At 43.2% G+C, this 25,130-nt stretch overlaps 1 protein-coding gene across 1 annotated transcript in view; it reads left to right on the top strand.

Annotated features, from left to right (window-relative positions):
• Positions 1 to 25,130, top strand: part of OTOGL (otogelin like) — a 198,907-nt gene that overhangs the window by 151,752 nt on the left and 22,025 nt on the right. Inside the window, 4 exon segments of the mRNA XM_044277229.1 lie at positions 1,349 to 1,456; positions 2,589 to 2,690; positions 2,773 to 2,877; positions 20,527 to 20,705. Of these exon segments, the coding sequence (XP_044133164.1) occupies positions 1,349 to 1,456; positions 2,589 to 2,690; positions 2,773 to 2,877; positions 20,527 to 20,705 (494 nt within the window).

The raw sequence follows: 25,130 nt of genomic DNA, 5'->3' as shown, positions 1-25,130 counted from the left end.
AAAAATCATTGTTTGTTGGTGGCACATTGCCCTGTGTACAGAAATGTACTGCTGTGAACGATAAACTAAGTGGATGATTGCTATATGTTAATGCATTGAAACAGGCCAGCAATGATCATCAATGAACATAATTTTCCTAGTCACTGCCCTGTTTATCAGCCCATGTAAATGGTCCCTGATCCATTTTATGTAATAAATCTGAGTTATAGTGCAGTCTATTCACAAAGAACTATTGGAACCACTGTAGAAGCACTACAATATGGATCTTCTATGATTAAGTAAATTAAAGAGGACCTTTCACCACTCCTGACATGCCTGTTTTAATAGCTTCATGCATTCCCCATGTGATAAGAATTCTGGAGCATGTATTCTTATGGCTCTATGTTGTGCCATTCCTTTATTATTTCTACTAGAAGTTATTAATGAATTGCTAGCAGTTTGCAGTAACTGGTAACCACCCCTCTGTACCCTTACTGAAGACTGCTAGCAATTCATTAATAACTTCTAGTTGAAATAATAAAGCAATGGCATACACACAGACTCCATCATGCAGTTTTGCATAAAAGTGAAGTGTAATTAAAGCAAAAAGTTATATGGATCATACATGTTAAAAATAAACATTCAACATGTGAAGCGTTCACACATGCAATTTAGGCCTAAAGTTACAAGCACATGTTTTCATTTACATTTTGACAATGTGTTGCTTGTCTACTTTTAGAAAATATATGAGTATGGGCTGTTAGTATGATTTTTTTATTTTGTAATTTAATTGATATTTGTACATGATCATCTGTTTGTCTCAGACTAAAAAGCCCCTATTAGGCTACACGATAACCAAGCCAATTATCAGGACACATTTTCATAGGAACACTTGTTCCCGAAAATTGACTTCCATAATCGAGCAGTCAATCAGCCGATGAATCAGAATGAAAAATGTTCAATTATTGGCAGCCCATCTCCCTGTGTAATTAGTGATGCACTGCTGAAAATGAATAGAATAAAATAAGGGACAAATGAATCGTTCCAACCGCATTCTGTTGGCATCGGACTGTGTAATCAAGCTGGTGAAAACGAGCACCAGTGGATGTGTTCTTATCCATTGGCGCTTGCACTGCCTGTACATCGGGTAGTTTAATAGCACCCTAAGAATCCTTGATCTACATAAATACAGTTCACTGGTTACAAAGTAGGCAGATGCCTAAATGATATTCTGACTCAGTTTGGGCCTTAAAAGGTGGATAGGTGGATTTTTTCCCTACCTATGTAGCTAAGTATATTCTATAAGAGATTAAAAGTAAGTAATCTAATGGGATAAATAAGATACAAATATTGAAATTTCCATTCACAGTGTGTGACCAATCGGCTTGTCCAGCAGTAACACGCCCAGAATGCAGACCAGACCAGATTTCTGTTCAGATTAGACAAGAGGACACTTGCTGTTTCTTCTACATCTGTGGTGAGTTGATTCTCTGATAGATATGCATATAATTATCATTTACATTTGAGGGTATGTCCACATGATTTGCAGTGGAAAAGTCTGGGAATTTTCCATGTATTTCACGCTGTGCATTGCAAAGGGTAATGTCCATAGTGGAAATCTGCAACATAAATTGACATGCTGTGGACTTACAATCCACACCATCGTTCAATTTACTCTAATATGGCGCAGATTCCCAACCAATGGGAGGTAAAATAGTTCCTTGAATAATCTCAGATACTGCTGTACCATAAAAATTGTAAAGGCAAATTGCTTTCAATGACATCATTCCATGGATGACTTCTGTTGTATGTGCCAACAGCTGTTGGCAGTGTATGGCCACCTTAAATGTGTTGTCCAACATTCTACAAGTGATGGCCTATCCTCAGGATTACTGCAGCTCTGCTCCCATTGAAGTGATTGAAAGCAGCACTGCAGTAACCAGCTCCATCCACTACAGAGTGGACAGAGCTGTGTAGTTCCAGTGCTGACTTCTGGCACCAGAGCTTCTGCAGAACAGCTGATTGACAGGGGTGTCAGAATCCTGCCGATCGGATAGTGATGACCCATCTTGAGGATAGGTCATTATTTAGAAATGGTTGGACAACCCTTTTAAATCCCATTAAAATACAAAATGAGACCCAACAGTCACAGCTTTTTCACATAAATGGAAAAAATTGATTTGCACCCATGGATTTCTAACTTTACAAATGTGTAAAATTTACTTTATGGTCTAGGATTTTTGTGTGGTGCTCATAGGGAATATATACTGTACTGCAAAAGTATCTGATGTTTTTATTAGCTGTAATGTGTCAGCAAATCCAGAGTATAACTGATGGGCTTCTATAAGCATTAGTATAAAAATATTTGAGATGCAGTTTTGAAAGACAAAAATCAGGAGTGAATGATAAAAGTTGAGAAAGTATAAAGGACCGATATAACTTCTCTTTTCTTGAATTCACTCCTGGTTTTGGCTTTTTAAAACTGCATCAAGAAACCTGGTCAAGTGGCTGTACCCTAATAACCTTAAAGCTGTAATACGCTGTGCTTATTAGTGTTTGATGAGTGCAAATGTACAAAAATATAATAATAATTTATTTTACACATGTAGTTTGTGAATCCTGTACAGAGCCTGTTCCCGTCTGCAGAGATGGAGAAATCCTTACTGTAGATTTGAACACTACTAACCAGTGCTGTCCGCGTTATATTTGTGGTAAGATTTTTGTGTTACTATTTTCTTGAACTCATACATAAATATACATTTTTCACCGTTAACATTTTTCCTTTTTATTTAGTGTGTGATGAGAAACTTTGCACTGCACCCCAGCTGACCTGTTCCCCTGAAACCCAGTTGGTCCAAAATACATCAAATGGAAATTGCTGTCCAGACTGGTACTGTGGTTAGTATGAATATCTGTACTTTGTAATTTATGATGACTAATATGTTGACTAATTAGATAAATAGCAGAGACCAAAAGGAGTGACCCAAAATGCCTATAATGGTAAAATATATTTCCAATAATAACCCTACAGGCAGGCATAGCGATAACCTACTGCATACAAATCACCTACTGTATATGAAAAACATGTATATCATGGAGCCAAATAAACAGATATTTAAAAACACAATCTTTTTGAATTATTAATAAGACAATAAACAGATATTAAATAGCTATGGTAAATAATAAATCACAGACAACAAAGAGATCCTGGAAACCACCCCCCTTCCCCATCATACAAGTAACATCACAGGATATGACCCAAAGGTACATGCAAAATAGTTGTCAAATTATTATATATAGAAAGTGTCTACTGGAAGCAATTACTATGCCTAATAGGCATAAAGGGAATGTACATCAATAAACTGCAGCAAGCAGAAAGTTGTAAGTCCACCCTGGTGCACATTTCAGCTACTAAGCCTTTGTTTTCCCATGCACATCGGGGTGGACACTGGACCCCACTAACTTATGGGTATGAATATATCTTTATATATGTTGCAGTTTATTGATGTACAATAAATGTGGAAAGTCTGGAAAGTCTTCAGAACCTTTCCCTTTTTTTAAATTTCACAATTTTTTAAAAAATATCAAGTTTCCCTTCTTCATTCTGTACTTAATACCCCATAATGAGAAATTGAAAACAGAATTTTAGAAATGTTTGCTAATTTATTAAAAAGTAAAAACTAAAATTTTACATGGATATAAGTATTTGGACCCTTTGCAATGACACTTGAAACTTAGCTCTGGGGACCTCCCATTTCCCTTGATCGTCTTTGAGATGTTTCTACACCTTGATTGGAGTCCACCTGCAGTTAATTCAGTTGACCAAACTATATAATGTCCCATAGCTGACAATGCATATGAAGCAAAAACCTAGCCATGAGGATGAAAAAACTACCTGGAGAGCTCAGAGACATGATTGTGTGGAGGCACAAACCTAAAAAGGGTTTGCTGCATTCAAAGTTCTTCCTAGAACTGCCTGTCTTACCAAACTAAGTATTCGGGGCAGAAAGGTGACCAAGAACCCAATGGCTAAGCTCCAAATATCCTGTGTGCAGATGGGAGAAACTTTCAGAAGGTCAACCATCACTGCAGCATTCCACCAATCTGGGATTTATGGCAGAGTGGCCAGAAAGAAGCAAAGCCACATGAAAGCCACATGGGGTTTGCAAGATAGCACCTAAAGGACTCTCAGACTGTGAGAAACAAGATTCTCTGGTCTAATGAAAACAAGGTTTAACTTTTTCACCTCAGTTCTATGAGTCATGTCTGGAGGAAACCAGACATTGCTCCTCACCTGCCCAATACCATCCCTACAGTGAAGTTTAGTGGTGGCAGCATCATGCCCTTGGGTCATTTTCAGCGGCTGGGACAGAGAGACTGGTCAAAGTTGAGGGAAAGCTTAATAAAGCAAAGTACAGAGATATTCTTAATGAAAACCTTATCCAGAGTGCTTTGGACCTCAGACTGAATAGAAGTTTCATCTTTCAACAAGGCAATGACCCTAAACACACAGCAAATATGACACAGGAGTAACTTAGAGATATCTCTGTGAATATCATTGAGTGGCCCAGTCAGAGCCCTAGCTTGAATCCAATCAAACATCTCTGGAGAGACCTGAAAATGGCTTTTCACGGACGGTCCTCATCCAACCTGGCAGAGCATGACAGGATCTGCAAAGAGGAATGGCAGAAAATCCCCAAATCCAAGTGTGCAACTCTTGGGGCATCATAATCACGAAGACTGGAGGCTGTAATCACTGCCAAAGGTGCCTCAATTAAGTATTGAGTAAAGGGCCTGAATACTTATGTCAATGCAATATTTTAGTTTTTCCTTTTCAATAAATTCGCAAACATTTTGAATTTGTTTTCACTTTGTCATTATTGGGTATGGAATGTAGAACAATGGGGGAAATTTCGAATTTTTATTTTTAGCACAAGTCGATAACATAACAAAATGTGAAAAAAAGTAAAAGGGTCTGAAGACTTTCCAAATGCACTGTACATTCCCCTTTATGCCTATTGTCTATGATAATTGCCTACTGTAAACCCTTTCTATATATCACAAAAAAGAACACGGTACTCAACTCAAAATACCACAGTAAAACAACCATCTTTATTGAGATTTCATATTAAAAGGTAGCAAAGCCATATTAACTACTGATAAAAAAAAACAAGGGGGGAGCCTTCATGCATAATACAAGACATAAAGCGGAAATAACCAGTAGAAATATAGTACAGGCAAGTGCCCTTGTTCACATTGGTGCCATGACTTCCATTCTTACAATATCCATTATGAATATGATGGATCCTTTTAGACCATTTTATGGATTCAGACCTGCCATCAGAAATGTCTAGACCTACTTATAGTAGAAGTATCATGGCCCTCCTGTATTTAGATGGCATGGATGCGGATGAATAAATGAGTACCACACAATGTTTGAAACTGTAAGAATCCACCATGTCCACCAATGTAAAGGTGAGGGGGACAACTAGTTTATAAAGGATCATAGAGCAGTTCTGTTAACATTTGTATTTGTGTTCAGTTACATTGTCATGGGCACAGAAATTTTCATGTAGATTGTCAGCTCTTATGGGCAGGGAGTGGGACCTCTTTCCTATCAGCTTTTATGGACAGGGACATCTCTGCTGTAGATTCTCAGCTCTTACAGGCACAGTCCAATTTCAAATCAGCAAAGCACACAGGAGAAAACCAGGATTAGGAAGAAATCCTCTTCAATCCCACATCCATCATTTATCAAGGTTGTTAGCTGGATCATAACGGATTTATATCTAATCCTGGCTTTCTGCAATGTGCTGGTGCTGATTTTGATTCGGACTGCATAGCATAGTGTGGGTGAGACGGATCAAGCCCATCAGTGGGATACACCAGAATGAGCTACATATGGTGCTGTTTAGGCCTCATGCACATGGCTGTATGTATTTTGCAGTCCGCAAATTGAGGATCTTCAAAATACGGATAACATCCATGTTGACTTCAATGGGTCGGTGGTCCATATTTTGCGGCCAAGTATAGCACATGTTCTATCTTTTTGTGGAATGGACATATGGATGCAGAAAGCACAAAAAGGTGAAATATGGAAAAATGCGGACGGCGCACAGATATGTTTGTGTACATGAGGTCTGAGACACAATTTTCTGGTTTTTATGGGCAGGGAAGATTCTTGTCTACTGTAGATTGTCAGCTCTTATGGCCATGGATGGTGAGGGTATAACCCCTGGATCTCCCACCAATCCTGAGAATGTAGTGTTTGCACTGTTGATTTACTATCCCCTTCACCTCGACGCTGTGTTGGGAACTGCAGTCAGCCATGGCTGTGGAGGGGAAGACAGTGAGGGGTATGAGCTCCTTCCCATTCTCTCTCAGAGATCAGATGATCAATGATTATAACGTCATACCCTACTCATATGCCATCGATTTAAAAGATGAGAAGGCTTTAGAATGCAATTTTTACAGATTTACACCACAAAAGAATACAAGTTGTGGGCACTAGATGGCGGTATAGAGAAAAATAAGGAGTTTAAAAAAGTGATTACTGGGTAGCTGCTTCCTATGCATGGGAGGAAGAGGTTAAAGATAAGGAACTGAATGCTTCCAGTAAAATAGTGGAGGAAACGCTTTATTTCTAGGCACTGGGTAGCTGCATTCCCTGAATAGGAGCTGAACTGCCGAAACCCGATATGGCTACTACAGAGTGGATGGTTCTGTGCTTCTGGCTCTGTTCTCTGTGTTCCAGCTCCAGAGGTTCATGTGAACTACTGATTGTGGGGGCGCTAAGTATCAGACCCCCACACATCTGATATAAATGATAACCTGGAAAACCTCTATAATGTTAGGAGCAGGGTACTGATGGCCCTGGATGGATCCATTATAATCAATGTTTCTTGGAATACCACGGTGTGTTACACTATTCTCACTGTCAAGCAATGAACATCTATGATCATACCCTAGACCAGTGATGGCTAACCTTTTAGAGACCAAGTGCCCAAACTGCAACATAAACCCACTTATTTATCACACAGTGCCAACACGGCAATTTACCCTGAATACTACAGTCCAACATAGTATATCTTCCATGTACTTTATCACTTAGCTATAATAGCCTGTCTACATTCCATGTGCTGCCTGTGCTGTTCATAGCGCGCCCTGTGCTGATGAATGACAGGAATAGTCTAACGTATGTTGGTACACCATAGATTTTTTCCAGGGTGCGGGTGCCCACAGAGAGAGCTCTGAGTGCTGCCTCTGGCACCAATACCATAGGTTCACCAACACTGCCCTAGACAGAATAATGTAGTGGCATATACAGGGAGTGCAGAATTATTAGGCAAGTTGTATTTTTGAGGATTAATTTTATTATTGAACAACAACCATGTTCTCAATGAACCCAAAAAACTCATTAATATCAAAGCTGAATATTTTTGGAAGTAGTTTTTAGTTTGTTTTTAGTTTTAGCTATTTTAGGGGGATATCTGTGTGTGCAGGTGACTATTACTGTGCATAATTATTAGGCAACTTAACAAAAAACAAATATATACCCATTTCAATTATTTATTTTTACCAGTGAAACCAATATAACATCTCAACATTCACAAATATACATTCCTGACATTCAAAAACAAAACAAAAACAAATCAGTGACCAATATAGCCACCTTTCTTTGCAAGGACACTCAAAAGCCTGCCATCCATGGATTCTGTCAGTGTTTTGATCTGTTCACCATCAAGATTGCGTGCAGCAGCAACCACAGCCTCCCAGACACTGTTCAGAGAGGTGTACTGTTTTCCCTCCTTGTAAATCTCACATTTGATGATGGACCACAGGTTCTCAATGGGGTTCAGATCAGGTGAACAAGGAGGCCATGTCATTAGATTTTCTTCTTTTATACCCTTTCTACTTGGACGCGTGTGATGGAGCATTGTCCTGCATGAAAATCATGTTTTTCTTGAAGGATGCAGACTTCTTCCTGTACCACTGCTTGAAGAAGGTGTCTTCCAGAAACTGGCAGTAGGACTGGGAGTTGAACTTGACTCCATCCTCAACCCGAAAAGGCCCCACAAGCTCATCTTTGATGATACCAGCCCAAACCAGTACTCCACCTCCACCTTGCTGGCGTCTGAGTCGGACTGGAGCTCTCTGCCCTTTACCAATCCAGCCACGGGCCCATCCATCTGGCCCATCAAGACTCACTCTCATTTCATCAGTCCATAAAACCTTAGAAAAATCAGTCTTGAGATATTTCTTGGCCCAGTCTTGACGTTTCAGCTTGTGTGTCTTGTTCAGTGGTGGTCGTCTTTCAGCCTTTCTTACCTTGGCCATGTCTCTGAGTATTGCACACCTTGTGCTTTTGGGCACTCCAGTGATGTTGCAGCTCTGAAATATGGCCAAACTGGTGGCAAGTGGCATCTTGGCAGCTGCACGCTTGACTTTTCTCAGTTCATGGGCAGTTATTTTGCGCCTTGGTTTTTCCACACGCTTCTTGCGACCCTGTTGACTATTTTGAATGAAACGCTTGATTGTTCGATGATCACGCTTCAGAAGCTTTGCAATTTAAAGAGTGCTGCATCCCTCTGCAAGATATCGCACTATTTTTGACTTTTCTGAGCCTGTCAAGTCCTTCTTTTGACCCATTTTGCCAAAGGAAAGGAAGTTGCCTAATAATTATGCACACCTGATATAGGGTCTTGATATCATTAGACCACACCCCTTCTCATTACAGAGATGCACATCACCTAATATGCTTAATTGGTAGTAGGCTTTCGAGCCTATACAGCTTGGAGTAAGACAACATGCATAAAGAGGATGATGTGGTCAAAATACTCATTTGCCTAATAATTCTGCACTCCCTGTATATATAGCTCTGTACTTTATCACAGCTATAATAGCCTGCCTACATTCAGTGAGCTGCCTGTGTCGTTCATAGTGCGCCCTGCGCTGATTAATGACAGGGAAAGTCTAAGGCATATTGGTACACCATAGACTTTTTCCAGGTCCCAGGTGCCCACAGAGAGGGCTCTGAGTGCCACCTCTGGCACCCATGCCATAGGTTCGCCACCACTGCCCTAGAGTTACTAGGTGTGCTAGGTACACAATGATGGATGAGGACATTCTAGAACTGTCTGTCTGAACATAGAAATAGCTTGTCACGCTTTATTTTTCATTTGTTGTAATTCTGATCATCACTAATAAGGGTCCATTCACACGTCCGTAAGTGTTTTGTGGATCTGCAAAACACGGACACCAGCAATGTGCATTCCGCAATTTGCGGACCACACATCGCCGGCACTATAATAAAAATTGCCTAAACTTGTCCGGACATGTTATATTTTTTTGTGGAAACGGAAAGACGGATGCGGAACTGCGGATCCCCAAATGCAGACAGCACATTCCAGCTCAATTGGAAATGAATGGGTTTGCACCCGTTCCGCAAAATTGCGGAACGGATGCGGACCTATTTTGCGGACGTGTGAATGAACCCTAATTCTGTGTTTAGCAATGTTGCCCCTTAGACCACTTTCACACAGTCAGTGGTCGGTCAGTGTTTGAGCAGTGATTTCCATTGGTGCTTATGAGCCAAACCAGGATTGGAGCCTTCCCAAAGAAGGTATAAGGCCTCTTGCACACAAATGTTTTTTTTTTCCATTCCGTTTTTTTTTTTTGTTCCGTATGCGGAACCATTCACTTCAATGGGTCCGCAAACGGAAGGTACTCCGTATCAATTCCGTTTCCATATTTCCGTTCCGTTCAAAGATAGAACATGTCCTACTATTGCCCGCAAATCACGTTCCGTGGCTCCATTCAAGTCAATGGTTCCGCAAAAAAACCGGAATGCATCTGTATGTCTTCCGTATTCGTTCAGTTTTTTGCGGAACCATCTATTGAAATTTTTTTGCCCAGCCCAATTTTTTTATGTACTTACTGTTTAAACATTACTGCATGCTTCTGTTTCCGTTTGCTATTCGCAAAAAAACAATCACAAACAGAAACCAAACGGAAAAACGGAACAGCAAAATGGAACGGAAACGGAAACACTACTGAAACAAAAACCCAGAAAAACGGATTAATTAAAAACGGACCGCAAAATACTGAAAAAGCCATACGGTCGTGTGCAAGAGGCCTAAAGGAAAGATCTGCTCCTGTTCTTTGTTTTTGACCTACACCTCTGGTTTCGGCTCACAACCACTGAAGGAAATCACTGATCAAACACTGACGTGTGAATGAGGCTTAACTCTGGCTATATCATATTTGACTTGTAAATGGAAGAAGAGTAGAACCAGCTCGCTGACATTGTGGTCCACTCTGCTGTCTCAGGCTCCTCTTCAGCCAAGGGTATACACATTCAGGAAATCAGTTCTTGTCCAGCTCCAGGGGTTTAAAAACTGCAAAGATTTTTAACCCCTGTTGCTGGACAACAATTGATTTTCTGCACATATTACATTTAACCAAGATCACTTGCTTCTTTTAATCACAATTTTCCTCTCTGTCACAGAATGTAGCTGTGGAAATGACACCACCTTGGAATGCGCTCTGGTAAGCACACATTGATAATTGATATTTTATCGCAAAGTGTCCTAGATGTAATTCCAGCTAATGTCAGCTAAAAACAGCAATGCCGCCATTACACTATATTTTCCAAACTCCCACAATCTCATTTTTAGGGCTCATGTGTAGTGTCCCACTAGGTAGGGGTGGGCACTACACAAGGGTCAATTGGCATGCGCGTTACTCCTACTCACAAGGAACAGAAATGTCATATTTAATTCTGCATTTAATGTATGTTTTAATGTGTTGTTATATGCAATGTACCCCTGTATGATGCAACAGCAGGCCTAGTTGGGTGTAGTTAGACATCCCAGACACTAGAGGGAGATAGGGAGCCCCTAGTATAAATGTCCAGGCCCAGACAGGGAGAGTTAGTGCAGAGTCAGGAGTCTGAGAAGACAGAGGTTAAAAAGCCTGCTCCTGACATGCAGCTGGATAGCCCTGGCTGCTAGTGATGTCCAGGAGGCTAGTGAGAAGCTCCAGCCTGCCTGAGAACAAGAGAGCCTAAGTTAGCTCTGAAGATACCCCAGTTGCAGGATCCAACCTCCTGGGAGAAAACCCACAGTTATCCACCTTACAAGAGAGGGCGATGCCAGGGTAAGCTAAGTAACCCTGATGGGCAGAGGACATTAGAAAGTGTAGCAAGAATCTAATACCTGAGGAAGAAAGTAACCAAGGATTTAAGCCACCCTTTTAGGCATCCGGGCCTTGGGAGATATAAAGCCAGAGCAGGAGTTCTAGAAAGGACGCTGTACATTGATTCTGAGGAAAGGTACAACCTGCTGCTGAGTGCTTGTGAAGTTTACCCTCTGCGTATCTTGCATGAATATTGCCTGCCATTTTGTGAATAAGCCTCCTTGTGGAACTGTGTTTGAAAGACTGTACATCTACCTGCTGTAGCAAAGTTGGATTGTTCAGTAAAGTTACGTTTGGTTCACTAGTATACTGGTGTACCTCCATCATTCCAACCACCAACCGGCGTGCCACCGTCCAAAGGCACTGGCGTCACGAATACCACAGGGACCTTGCCCCAGGCACACAAAATACCTGTAACATCCAGGGCACCTCATCCACCATCAGGCCTGGTCCCTATCTACAGAGCGTGCCCCAGAGGAACCGTGTCTACCTCTCCTTCACTGCCACGCGCCTGCCCAGGGTTCTTCAAATATAGTGAGTACCCTCGATTGCCCATAACCGTGACCTCACTTCGTCATACCCTGCAGGTCTGGCGTGTTGCATAAATTGGCGTCACGAACAGGATACGAATATTCCTGCGCCATTGCGGATTTAAAAACTGTGTGCTGAAAATTGTCTTAAAGTGACATGCCCCAATTGTTTTATTGAAAATTGCTGGGCCAAAGTGAACTGTAATGATTGCGGTGTGAAAATAGCATTGTGTGGACTGTTTTCTACTTATTTAAGCCACCGCTTGCTGTCAATGAATAGACAGCTATTTTGCTCAAAGATGGCCGCTTAGCTTGATTGAAATTGTTTGCTGCGTCATCTTCACCCTTTATTGGCGGTAAAAATCGGCGCCTTCTGCTAAAAGTGCGGGAAGGCTGTATGCTGGCGCCACCGCCCTGTCTGGACATTTGCATGTCTGCTGTAATGGACTCCGCCTCCCCCATACTGGAGTACCTGGGGGGCGGCCTCCCAGTGCAATGGGAGGATCTGTCTGAACTTGTTGGCGCCACCCTGTCGCTCTCCAGAGAAGGATCGAGCATGTTGAGGAGTGAGGACTTTCCTGCTGATATGTCCGCGCCTGATTTGTTAACCATGAATGTGACTGGTGTAGAGCAAGAGGATGCTCCACCGGCCTACTCTCCGGGACCGGAGAGACCCGCCTGCCTGCCACCGAGGACGCAACCGGAGACCTACTATGGCTCCTGGAGAGACTTCTTCCAGCCCTTGTTCAAGTGGTCATCGTTGATGGCAGAGATTCGGGAGGCCGCAATAAATAAGACAACTAAAACCAAGATATACTATGAAGAACTGGCAAAGACCGTTCACGAGTGCCACACCGATACACAACCCCGCCTGGAAAGGAGAGTGGGGTTGGTTGTGGCCTTTGACAAGGACCGAGGCTTCGGTTTCATAAAAGACTACCTGACTGGACGAGACTTATATGTCAATAGGAGGTCCGTCAAGCGGAGCTACCTCCCAGAACGTCCACATAACCTCCGCGAGGGAGAGGAGGTTGAATTTACCCCTGCTGAGGGCCTGCGAGGCCCCTACGCCACTGCCGTGTCCCGTCCGAAAAAGAAATCGGAGGACTGGGACCTTGATGAAGACTACTCTGGCTGCGAGCGCGAACCTGTGTGCTCTCCAGAGGACAACCCTGGCTGCGAGCGCGACCCTGTGTGCTCTCCAGGACCGGCCCATCATGCCTTTCAGGAATGGGGCTCTTTCATTGGCCCAAATGTATTCTGGCAACCAACAGTGGTGGAGAGGAGGGTTAGCCCATGGCCCTCACCTGAGCTGCCTCGCAGGGAGAAAACCGTACGTGAACTTCAGGATGCAGAGAGATTCCGAGCTGCCCTGGAGAATATCCGCAGAGGGAGGAAAGCGGACGCCTCACCTGAGCCTGCAGCGGCTGCGCAGGACGAACCACCCACCTTCCAAGTGCCGACGGCGACAGCGGAGACCAGCGATCCCGACTCCGAAAGCCTGGACGACCAGATCGTGCGGCTGGAGCTGAAACTGCGGGAGCTGCGCCAGATTGCCTCCGCCAGGATCCGGACTCCACCTGACCTACAAGAAAGAGGACGTAAGGACTCGGACGTCTCCGGGTCTAAGGTGAGAGTACCTGTCCCTGCCAGTCGTCCCTCCTTAGTACCGGCACCTGCGGTGGGATCCTCATACGCTGTGCACCGGCGCACAGAGCCAGTCGTTCCAGAACCCACCGGACCGCTTGCAGCAGCGGTACCCAGGCCAGTGCAGCAGCCCACGATTGTTATGCCTGCTCCGGTGAGGTCAGCGACTTTGATCACACCTAGGCCTATGGGGCCTATACCTATTAGGGGTCCGTTTATGTTGCAGTTGCCCCCCAATACTGTATTGTGGGCACATCCATCTGTTGAACCTCAGTACAGGCCCGATATACAAATGGAGCCAGGGAGCACCACTGAAATGCAAAGTGGATATGACATGCCCCTGTGAATTGGCCTGCTAGGCCCTTGATGTTTGCTTTATTTACCAAGGGATCCTAAAGAAGACTTAACCCAGGACAGGAGTCCTTCGTTGTTTTGGCCCTCTGTTGCTGCTGCCAGTTACCCACGGCTCAGTGGAGGCGGCAAGCCACTGAAATACCACGTGCAGCAAGGCCATCTTGTTTACAGGACCTCCTGCCTGCTTTTCTCAGAGTGAAAACCCAGTTGTGCCTGTTTCCATAAGTTGCACCTTTAACCCTTTAACCCCCTTTTCAGGTTGATTACGGGTATTACAGCACTTGTTTTATATATGCCATTTAAATAATGTGGACTATTTTATGTGCTGCTATTTTATTATGCAACTTGAATTTCAAGAATTGGGCCCAGGGATAGACTCAAATGCACATGAGCCTCTGAGATTTTGCTACTATTTTAAAGTATTGTGCCCAGAGATGGACTCCACCTCGTGCGAGCCTCTGTGATTCTATCTGCCTTTCTAGTGTAATCTGCGATATCTTTACGTGGCTGTGGATTGAAAAAAAAAAGAAGAACCTGGGTACGGACTCATTTTATATGCTTTGAGCCTCCAAGAATTGTTATTTAATTGTTTTTACATTTTCCATGGACGACAACTGTTCTATCATGGACAATTTACACTTAAAAGTGTTATAATGGACTATCCTGGTATTTATTGTTACGCTGTGCCAGGTCAGCGCCCCTGTTCCCATTGTGTTATCCTGAGAGAAGAGAACGATGCCCCTTTTCACCATTACTTGCTCCTAATCCAGTGGAACTGCCTGATGTATGCATATAATGTATATTTTGCAAATGTAGATGTGTTTTCCTGCTTTGCTTTATCTTCCCTATTACAGGTGCAGTATCCAGCTGTGCAGGGACCCTCCATGTTGCGCCGAGGACGGGCAACGTTATAGCGTGGGGGTATGTAGTGTCCCACTAGGTAGGGGTGGGCACTACACAAGGGTCAATTGGCGTGCGCGTTACTCCTACTCACAAGGAACAGAAATGTCATATTTAATTCTGCATTTAATGTATGTTTTAATGTGTTGTTATATGCAATGTACCCCTGTATGATGCAACAGCAGGCCTAGTTGGGTGTAGTTAGACATCCCAGACACTAGAGGGAGATAGGGAGCCCCTAGTATAAATGTCCAGGCCCAGACAGGGAGAGTTAGTGCAGAGTCAGGAGTCTGAGAAGACAGAGGTTAAAAAGCCTGCTCCTGACATGCAGCTGGATAGCCCTGGCTGCTAGTGATGTCCAGGAGGCTAGTGAGAAGCTCCAGCCTGCCTGAGAACAAGAGAGCCTAAGTTTGCTCTGAAGATACCCCAGTTGCAGGATCCAACCTCCTGGGAGAAAACCCACAGTTATCCACCTTACAAGAGAGGGCGATGCAGGGTAAGCTAAGTAACCCTGATGGGCAGAGGACATTAGAAAGTGTAGCAAGAATCTAATACCTGAGGAAGAAAGTAACCAAGGATTTAAGCCACCCTTTTAGGCATCCGGGCCTTGGGAGATATAAAGCCAGAGCAGGAGTTCTAGAAAGGACGCTGTACATTGATTCTGAGGAAAGGTACAACCTGCTGCTGAGTGCTTGTGAAGTTTACCCTCTGCGTATCTTGCATGAATATTGCCTGCCATTTTGTGAATAAGCCTCCTTGTGGAACTGTGTTTGAAAGACTGTACATCTACCTGCTGTGCAAAGTTGGATTGTTCAGTAAAGTTACGTTTGGTTTACTGTATACTGGTGTACCTCCATCATTCCAACCACCAACCGGCGTGGCACCGTCCAAAGGCACTGGCGTCACGAATACCACAGGGACCTTGCCCCAGGCACACAAAATACCTGTAACATCCAGGGCACCTCATCCACCATCAGGCCTGGTCCCTATCTACAGAGCGTGCCCCAGAGGAACCGTGTCTACCTCTCCTTCACTGCCACGCGCCTGCCCAGGGTTCTTCAAATATAGCGAGTACCCTTGATTGCCCATAACCGTGACCTCACTTCGTCATACCCTGCAGGTCTGGCGTGTTGCACATGCACATGACCGTATGGCGTTTTCAGTGTTTTGCGAGCCTTTTTTAACGGATCCATTTTTCTGTTTTTGTTTCAGTAGTGTTTTCGGTTCAATTCTGTTTTTCCGCATGGCATATACAGTATACAGTAATTACTTAGGAAAAATTGGGCTGGACATAACATTTTCAATAGATGGTTCCACAAAAAACAGAACGGATACGGAAGACATACGGAGTACATTCCGTATGTGTTCCGTTTTTTTTGCGGACCTATTGACTTGAATAGAGCCACGGAACGTGATTTACGGGCAATAATAGAACATGTTCTATCTTTGAACGGAAAAACGAAAATACGGAAACGGAATGCACACGGAGACGCTTCCGTTTTTTTTGCTGACCCATTGAAATAAATAGTTCAGTATAAGTAACGCATACTGAACTTAAAAAATGGCCAGTATACTGAACGCAAAATACTGTCGTGTGCATGAGCCCTTGGAGTAGGGGGAGGGAGGAAGAAAACAGCCAGGAATAGTGAATTATCTAACTTAAATCTCAGTGGACCTATAGTATCTGAAGATAAGCATAGGACTCTGTTCACACATGGCTGTGTTCCGAGTGGGATGTGTTTTTTTTTTTTTCAGCTGGTTAAAAAAAAAAAATCGCACCATGGCTGCAATGCAGCTGCAGTGTATCCTAATGCAACACATGCAATTTGTCTTCCCACCTACTGTAAATATACAGTTTACTATTGAGAATTCTAGGTATATTTACTATTACTGCATTAATTTATGTTTCTAAGTATTAGCAACAATATCCATCCTGCATTATGCTATCATTATGGAGTACTGTTACACTCAGGTTGGACAGACTACGACTACATTGTACGTTGCTGAAACACTTTAATTAAGCATAACATTTTCTCTTACTACAGGGAGAACTTCGGAGGATTGATACTGACCGACACAGCCCATGTGGATGCACTTATTACATATGTGGTAATTAATCCATTTATTTATTAGTTTGTTGTAAGTCTGACACACTGTAGATCCCATATATTCATTGAAATAATTATTTTTGCATGTACAGTATTACTGCTAATAACTGAGTATGTGGATGTCAAATAGAGATGAGCGAATTTTTTTTTTTTTAAATTAGATTCACAGGTTCGCCAAAATTTTGGGGAAAAATTTGTTTTGATCCGAATATATTCACAGCAAATTACTTTAAAAACGGCTATTTCTTGGCTGCTGAGATCCTTTATAGTGGTGTAAAACATAGTGCCTTGCAGAAACACGCATAGGGAGTCTGCTTTGGTAGTGAAACAATACTGTGAGTCAGTATGACATGCAGATGACAGGCGTTGCTCTTAGAACCACTGCACACTGTACTTATTAGGGCAGTAACGGGGCCAAAACTGACCAAATAAGTAAAGTATGAACTCAGCCTTACAGGTCGATGTTAGCGCCAAGAAGAAGCGCACTCCTTTTACACCGTCGGCAGCTGATTCCACATAGACGTCTACAGAACCTGTTCTATTAAACGCTTACACAAGTAGAGCCCCCGACAGAGTGGAGAGGGTATCAGCAGTAAGTTTGTGTTGACGTCCTTGATTAATTTCCCCTTCCTCTGAGCCGTCAGAACAATAACCCACAATAAACGGATCCTGTCTGTGGAGCATATGCCTTCACTCGGTCAGCATTTGCTCAATAATCCATCAGTATTGCTAATGCCACAAAAAGTCCAAAGTTAGTGGATCTAACACAGAGATAACACGTCAAGGTAATAGTTGCATGTCTTCTGTGTTTTGTACCCACTCCTGCTTTTGGCTACCAGATCATAAGCCAATTCTGATGGGACCATACAGGCCTTACACAGACAGGATCCGTTGTGCGTCTCATTTTTCCTTCCTTCTGACAGATCAGAAGAAAGGTGAAAGAAATGATGATGTCAGCCAGGCCGAAAGGCAAAATAGTGGCCCAGTCATGAAGTGGGGAAGGTGGGAACAGGGTCAGGGTGGACCTTTGACATAGTGCTGAGGTGGAAGAAGCATGAGGAGACCATAGAGTGGTCCAATGACAGAGTCTGGAGGTGGCAGCAGCATCAGGAGTCCACAGAGTGGCACGACGACAAAAGATTGCGGAGGTGGCAACAGCATGAGGAGGCCACAGAGTAGCACGACGACAAGAGATTGTGGAGGTGGCAGCAGCATAAGGAGCACTCTCTGTTTTCAGTCATATATGGTTTATTCACCAACTGTGGTGTGCCACAATGACAGAGTCTAGAGTTGGCAGCAGCATGAGGAGGCCACCGAGTGACACAATGACACAGTCTGGAGGTGGCAACAGCAGCAGCATCAGGAGGATACCACAAAGTGGCAAGGTGACCTAGTGTGGAGATGGCAGTAGCAGCAGCAGCATCAGGATACCACAGAATGGCAAGGTGACATAGTGTGGAGATGGCAGCAGCAGCATCAGGAGGATACCAGAGAGTGGCAAGGTGACATAGTGTAGAGGTGGCAGTAGCAGCAGCATCAGGATACCACATATGGTGACACTGCATATGTTGACGCAGGGCTGTGGTGCCAACATTGGCACTCTGGCCACGCTTCACCTTCTGCCCACATATTCTCCTCCGGCGGCTTAACAAAAAACTGGCACACCGCTGAGTAGGTGATTTTAACCCCAACAGTCCGCATTGACTGACTGCTACCGCCGCTTCGTCCGTGAATCCCTGCACCACTACTTCCCAGGCAGGTAGGTTGCTGCAAAGCAGGTGGTCTACCCCAGGAACGTTTGTCTCCCGACCTCCCACTGCTGCCACCCTGCTGACTCCCAGCCATGCTTTCAACACTGTGGGGATTCGCTCTGGTAGGCAGGGTAAACGGACGCAGAACAGAGGCAAAAAAACTGTTTGTAAAACAAAGCAACATTTTTCAGTCTTAGTGTTCGTTCACACAAAGGAAAGTCCAAAGACAATCCCCTTGTTAGCAGGTTTTTTCCCATGGTCCACAACAGGCATTAGGGAACCTGTTTCCCCGCATGCGGCTCTCAACCCTTTAGCATGGCACCATGCCTCAGATCCCAAAACAGAGACAACTTGCTGCTGAGCCCAACTGTCTTTTAAGGACAGCTAGGTTTTGTCAAAACCCGGGCCGGCATTTAAAATCCAGTCCTGTGTTTGACCCCACCTGGCTGCAAATCAGCCTAGCAGCACACACTGGGAGGAAAATACCTGTCCTCCCAGACCATACCCTTCACTATGTCACAACACACATAACCGCCGACGTGAACTGAAAATATATATTTTCCTTTTTGTACTGAAATAGGCCACTAAACGCTTTCAACACATATAACCGCCGACGTGAACTGAGAATATATTTTCCTTTTTGTACTGAAATAGGCCGCTAAACGCTTTCAACACATATAACTGCCGACGTACACTGAGAATATATATATTTTTTTGTACTGAAATAGGCCACTAAACGCTTTCAACACATATAACCGCCGACGTGAACTGAAAATATATTTTTCTTTCTGTACTGAAATAGGCCAGTAAACGCTTTTAGCAGAAATAAATGCACCCGTGAAGTGCGTATATATTTATGTACTGAAATAGGCCACTAAATTCTTTTGCCACTAATAAGTGCACCAGTGAAGTGCATATATTTTTTTCTTTCTGTAGTGAAATAGGCCACTATACGGTTTTGTCACAAATAACTGCACCAGTGAAAAGCATATATTTTTTTCTTTTTGTATGCTTTCAACACATATAACTGCAGAAGTGAACTGAGAATATATTTTTCTTTTTGCACAGATATAAGCCACTAAAGGCTTTTCAACATAGCACTTGCACCCCAAGAACAAATTGCTGGAATGACAGAGCTGTATAATGGCTATTTGGATCCCCCAAAAATCTTTCCCTGGACTTGTAAATCGCTTTTCTAGCACTGTCCCTAGCGCCTTCTGACGTCTCTCCCTGCACTAAGATGCTGTGAAATAATTCCTCCCTATCCTTTCCCTGCACTTATAAATAGTTTTTTCAGTCTTTGTTCGCAATGAGGTTTTTCTTATTGGTGTCCCTAGCGCCTTCTCACGTTTATCCCTGCACTCAGAACGCTGGAAAATGGAAGAATCTAAAATGGCTGCCGTATTTATTGGGCTGTGACATTACAGGGCTGGCTGGCTGCTGATTGGCTGCATGCATGCATGTCAATCTGGGTGATCCCGCCTTCCCACTGTTCTTTGCCCCATGTCCTCAGTCCTCACACGTGTAGCTGCCATTTTAGGAAAAATTGCCATTCGTTATCACAAAGCGCAAGGAAATTCGCATTCATTGTGAATTAAATTTTTCCTGAAATTCGGATTGAATTCCACTCTGTCAGCTTCGATTCGCTCATCTCTAATTTTAAAGTTCATATGAAATAATGGAACAATCTAAACCAGCACTCCAGCTGTTGTGAAACCACAACTTTCCCATGAAAATAAATGGAGCATGCTGAGAGTTGTAGTTTCACAACAGCTGGGGTGCCAGAGGTGTGATCTCTCATGGCTAGAGATGAGCGAATTTCATATTTTGAAATTCGTTCTCACTTATTTTGTTGATAAAAGGTGAATTGTGTTATGGATTCTGTTTCCACGGACCATAACGCAATTCTATGACGGCATGCATAATGGAATGCCTTTAAAGGCGTTATTCATTCCGTCATAATAGAAGTCTATGGGCTGCAAAACGGATCATTCCCTGTTTCCGTTATACAGGGGAGTCAGTATACTTTATGAGTATTGCATTGTTTATTTTCTTTTCTAGAAAAGGAAGAAGTATGCATATATCAGGGAATTACTGTGCTGCACCCGGGTCAGTCACTAATTGAGTATTTAAACGGAGAGACTTGCTACACTGTAAAATGCTTACATGAAAAAGATCCTGCAAGTGGATTTCATGCTATGGAAACTTTGACAGTTAACTGTTCCAAGAACTGTGCTACAGTAAGTATTGAAACTGTCAGTTATATAAATGGAAAGGTAACATTCATAACATGTCTAGTCTACACTGCCTTTTAATTGCTGTTGGGGGCGGACCAGACTACAAAGCCAGACTGGCAGCAAGAGACAAAACAAAACTGAAATGTCAACACCTTAAAGGGAACCTGTCACCTGGATTTTGGATATAGAGCTGAGGACATGGGCTGCTAGATGGCCGCTAGCACATCCGCAATACCCAGCCCCCATAGCTCTGTGTACTTTTATTGTGTAAAAAAACTGATTTGATACATATGCAAATTAACCTGAGATGAGTCCTGTACGTGAGATGAGTCAGGGACAGGACTCATTTCAGGTTAATTTGCATATGTATCAAATCGTTTTTTTTTTTTTACACACTAAAAGCACACAGTGCTATGGGGACTGGGTATTGGGGATGTGCTAGCGGCATCTAGCAACCCATGTCCTCAGCATTATACACAAAATCCCGGTGACAGGTTCCCTTTAATGACCACCCACTGTCTTTTGTCATCCCTGTTTTAAAGAAGGCAAGTTCTTAGAGCAGTCTTTTGCTCTACAGGCAGAATCCGAGGTAGCTCCAATCCCAACTGTTAACCTTTTGATTGCTGCAGTCTGTGACCACAGCAGGATCACAGGATTTGACCCTCTGATTGGATACTAGTGATAAGATCGGAGACTGGGTAAGCCCTCTACAGTCAGTACTGGGGACCTAAAAAGGACACCAGGACTGTAAATTCAGTAATCCTGCTGTTAGGGGACACTGGCATTGTCCTAGCCAAAACCTGTGACACATAGTCACAGCATAATGTATTAGTATGTATGTTAAAAAAAAAGCAAATTTGAATGTTAAAAATAAATATAAAACCTTGCAAAAAAAAAAAGCAATTAAATAAGCAATTATTTGATGGAAAAATACACTGCACATTATGTACAATCAAAAAATGATATTTAATAGGCATCCACATGACCAACAAAACCTGAACAACTCATTTAACAGGTTATTAAGTATGAATTATATACAGTATAAACAATAAAGTAAAAAAAAAGCTTCTTCTGTATTTGCAACACAAAAAAAGTACCGCATTTTTCGCCCTATAAGACGCACCTAGGTTTTAGAGGAGGACAATAAGAAACAAATATTTTTCATTACACCTCAGGTCAGCCCACCAATCAGACCTCCAATATTAATCAGACCTCAGCTCACAGTCCTCCATGCCTCTTAGCAGCCCCCATCTATATGTAATCAGCCCCCAGCCATATGTAATCAGCCCCCAGTCATATAATCAGCCCCCAGTCAGATAATCAGCTCCCAGTCATATATATAATCAGCCCCCAGCCATTATTCAGCAGCCCCTCACCCATTATTCAGCAGATCCCCAGTCATTATTCAGCAGCCCCCAGCCTCAGATCACAAAATAAATAATCCACTAACCGCTCCTGGACGCCTCTGCTCCTCTCCTCCAGCGCAATCTTCTTCCTCCTGCTGTCGGCTGTGCTGTGAACTGGCGAGCACAGCGTGAGGTCACAGAATGCCCTCACGCTGTGTGCAACCACTGCAGAGCCGACAGCCGAGGACCAGGAAGCGTTGAGTACAGAGCCTTCACCGCTTCCAGGTTCTCAGGTACTATCGAGCGCTTCCATAATAGAAGCACTCATTAGTATTCTCCCCATAAGACGCCGGGGGATTTTCCCCCCAGTTTCGGGGGGAAAAAGTGCATCTTATGGGGCAAAAAATTACGGTAAAAAAATTACAAATTAATGTATATCTCAACAGCAAAAAGCACATAAAAATGTAGTTTCTTCTGCTTAAAACTGCTCTTACACAGCCATGTGAATGAAAAAATAAAAAAGTTATGGCTACTTAAAGGCTATGTATACCTTTGGGGGCAATTATTTTTATTATTGCTTTATACTTATTTTGAGCTAAAAAATTTTTTTCAATTGGTCTTTATTAACTATATGCAATCCTTTCATGTGTACATAGCTGAGATGCTCTACTAGCTGCCTGTGGATTTTCTGTCATTTCCGTCATCTGGGAAGCAGAGGACTCCTTATCTCTGCTCTCTCACATTATAAACACTCATTAAAGATCAATCCTTATCTTACTAATAACAATGTAGCTTAAATAAGTGTTTGTGACCTCTCAGTAGTTTAGAGATGAGGGTTATTAGATGACTGTTCTAACGGATGACTATATAGGGTGGTTTTCTGTCTCTTATATCAAAATATTAGTTCACTGCCTAATAGAGCGGTTAAAATTTTAACCGCTCTATTAGGCAGTGAACTATTATTAGATGACTGGCACAAAGTGAAAGTTTAAGTCACACAGTTAGAAAAACAGTTAACCCTTTGTGACTGAACAGCTTAATATTTTAATAAAGAACAATAAAAAAAATGATTTTTAGCCAAAAATAAGTTAAATGCAATCATAAATAAAGATTGCCTCCAAAGGTGTACATAGCCTTTAAATATGGAGACAAAAACTGAAAAAAAAAAAGTTAGCTGATCATTTAGAGGTTATGAAAGAATTTTCAAGGGAACCTTATTAAAAATGTTTATTAGCACATATGTTTGGATTATTCCATGTAGCTACAAATAATTGAAAGTGGTGTTTAAAAAATGGGAAGGAACATACAGAAATGTTATTGCTTCTTCAAGTTTTCCTGCTTAATGGAAAACCATAGCTAATAATCCGTTATCCCAAGACTCCAGGCACATATGAATAAGAAAGGAGCACATTTGTAATACTTTACACATTCTCAGACTGGGATTGCGCTTTCAATCACTTTAGTTTGAATTAGGTTCAATAAGTATTTTCTTTCTCTCGCCATGTCATGTTCTAACGAGGAACCAAAACTGCTAGAACATATCAGGGGCAAACACACAAGCACATGTGGCAAGCAGAGAAAAGACATGACAGTAAGCTGGAAACTGAATCAGCAGATAAGGGATCAGTGGCAAGAAATACCACTGGACCAAGTGCACGGTTTTACTTGGGGCCAAACCCAGAGAGCAGAGGCACAGTGAGCCCCGTTCTTCACAGAACCCCAGATGGTGAGGATGAACTTAGCCGAGGCTCACTGGTTGCCTCTCCAGGATGGTCCCGGTGCACTTGGCCACTTACCTGCAGAAACTGCTGGAGAAGCACCAGCAGTCCACACAAACAAAGACTGGAACCCGAGCACGATACAGAACCAATAAGAAAGGACAAACATGAACCAGTACACAAGCAGCCGCCTGGACCCCATGTAGAACAACACATGGTGGTCACAGGCAGAGCTGCATACAGACTAGATGTTTCCCTCTGGAGAACCCAGGTGTCATCTCACCGAAGGCAAAGACAGGACAAGCAGATGCCTGTTCCCCATAAGGAATTAGCCCATGGGTGAACAGACAGAGCTGCACACAAGGTACAGGGCACACAGACAGGAACAGAAACAGTTAACAGTGCCAGGTTAGACATGAATAGCAGATGCCTGTTCCCCATGCAGAGTTAGTCCATGGGCGAACAGACAGTGTTGCACAGACAGGGAGATGTCTGGCCTCCATGTAGGACGATACATGGCAGTCACAGACAAGACACAGAACCACAGATAAGACATGGCACAGACATGCAAATGTCTGAACTCCATGCAAGACAACGCATGGCAGTCACAGACCAGACACAGAACCAGACTAACAAGACATAGAACCAAGCTAGGCGACCTCGCATACAGACACTGAACAGACTCCGATAACCAGGCAAAGCAGGAAGACCAGGTGACCTTGATGACATAGTATGTAGCCACACAAACAGGGCAGATAGAATAACCATGGGAAGGTGCATAGCTTCCTGCCCCTAGCAAGGCTGGAGACAGACTGACCCTAAACCCAGGTGCACATGTATATAAAAAGCACCTAGTGACCACATCCAGACCAAGACCATTAACTCCATCAGAACCAAACAGGGAGGGGAGCCTGCATAAACACAGAAGTGAAAGCACAGGCTGCATTACTGGACATTGCCCCTGGCAACCAGCATACACGGAGTCCACCGCAGCCAGTACGCCAGAGCACAAACAAACCGTGTCACAGTGACCACACTGTGACACTTACCAGAACTAAGACAACAGGGAGGGGGAGCAAGCATACATTAGGAGTAGTACACACACTGGCTGCCACAATTACATGTATGTCATAGCAACCAGCCTACACTGAATTCACCACAGCCAGTATGCCCGAGACCTAATAAAGCGGGCAACACGGCAAGCCGTGACACAGTGAACTACACTGTGACACTCCCACTGTCCTCTAACGGGGGCCTCTCCACTTGGAAAAATGAGGATCAGGCATATTGTATTTCAATCTTTTGCTCTACTAGCAGGCAGAAGAATCACAGGATCTTGCCTCCTGCTATTCCCTGAAATAAAC

This window comes from Bufo gargarizans, chromosome 2 (assembly GCF_014858855.1).
Source record: "Bufo gargarizans isolate SCDJY-AF-19 chromosome 2, ASM1485885v1, whole genome shotgun sequence".
Classification (NCBI taxonomy): Eukaryota; Metazoa; Chordata; class Amphibia; order Anura; family Bufonidae; genus Bufo; species Bufo gargarizans.
The sequence above is the reverse complement of the archived record's forward strand: the minus strand, read 5'-3'. Positions and strand labels throughout refer to the sequence as shown.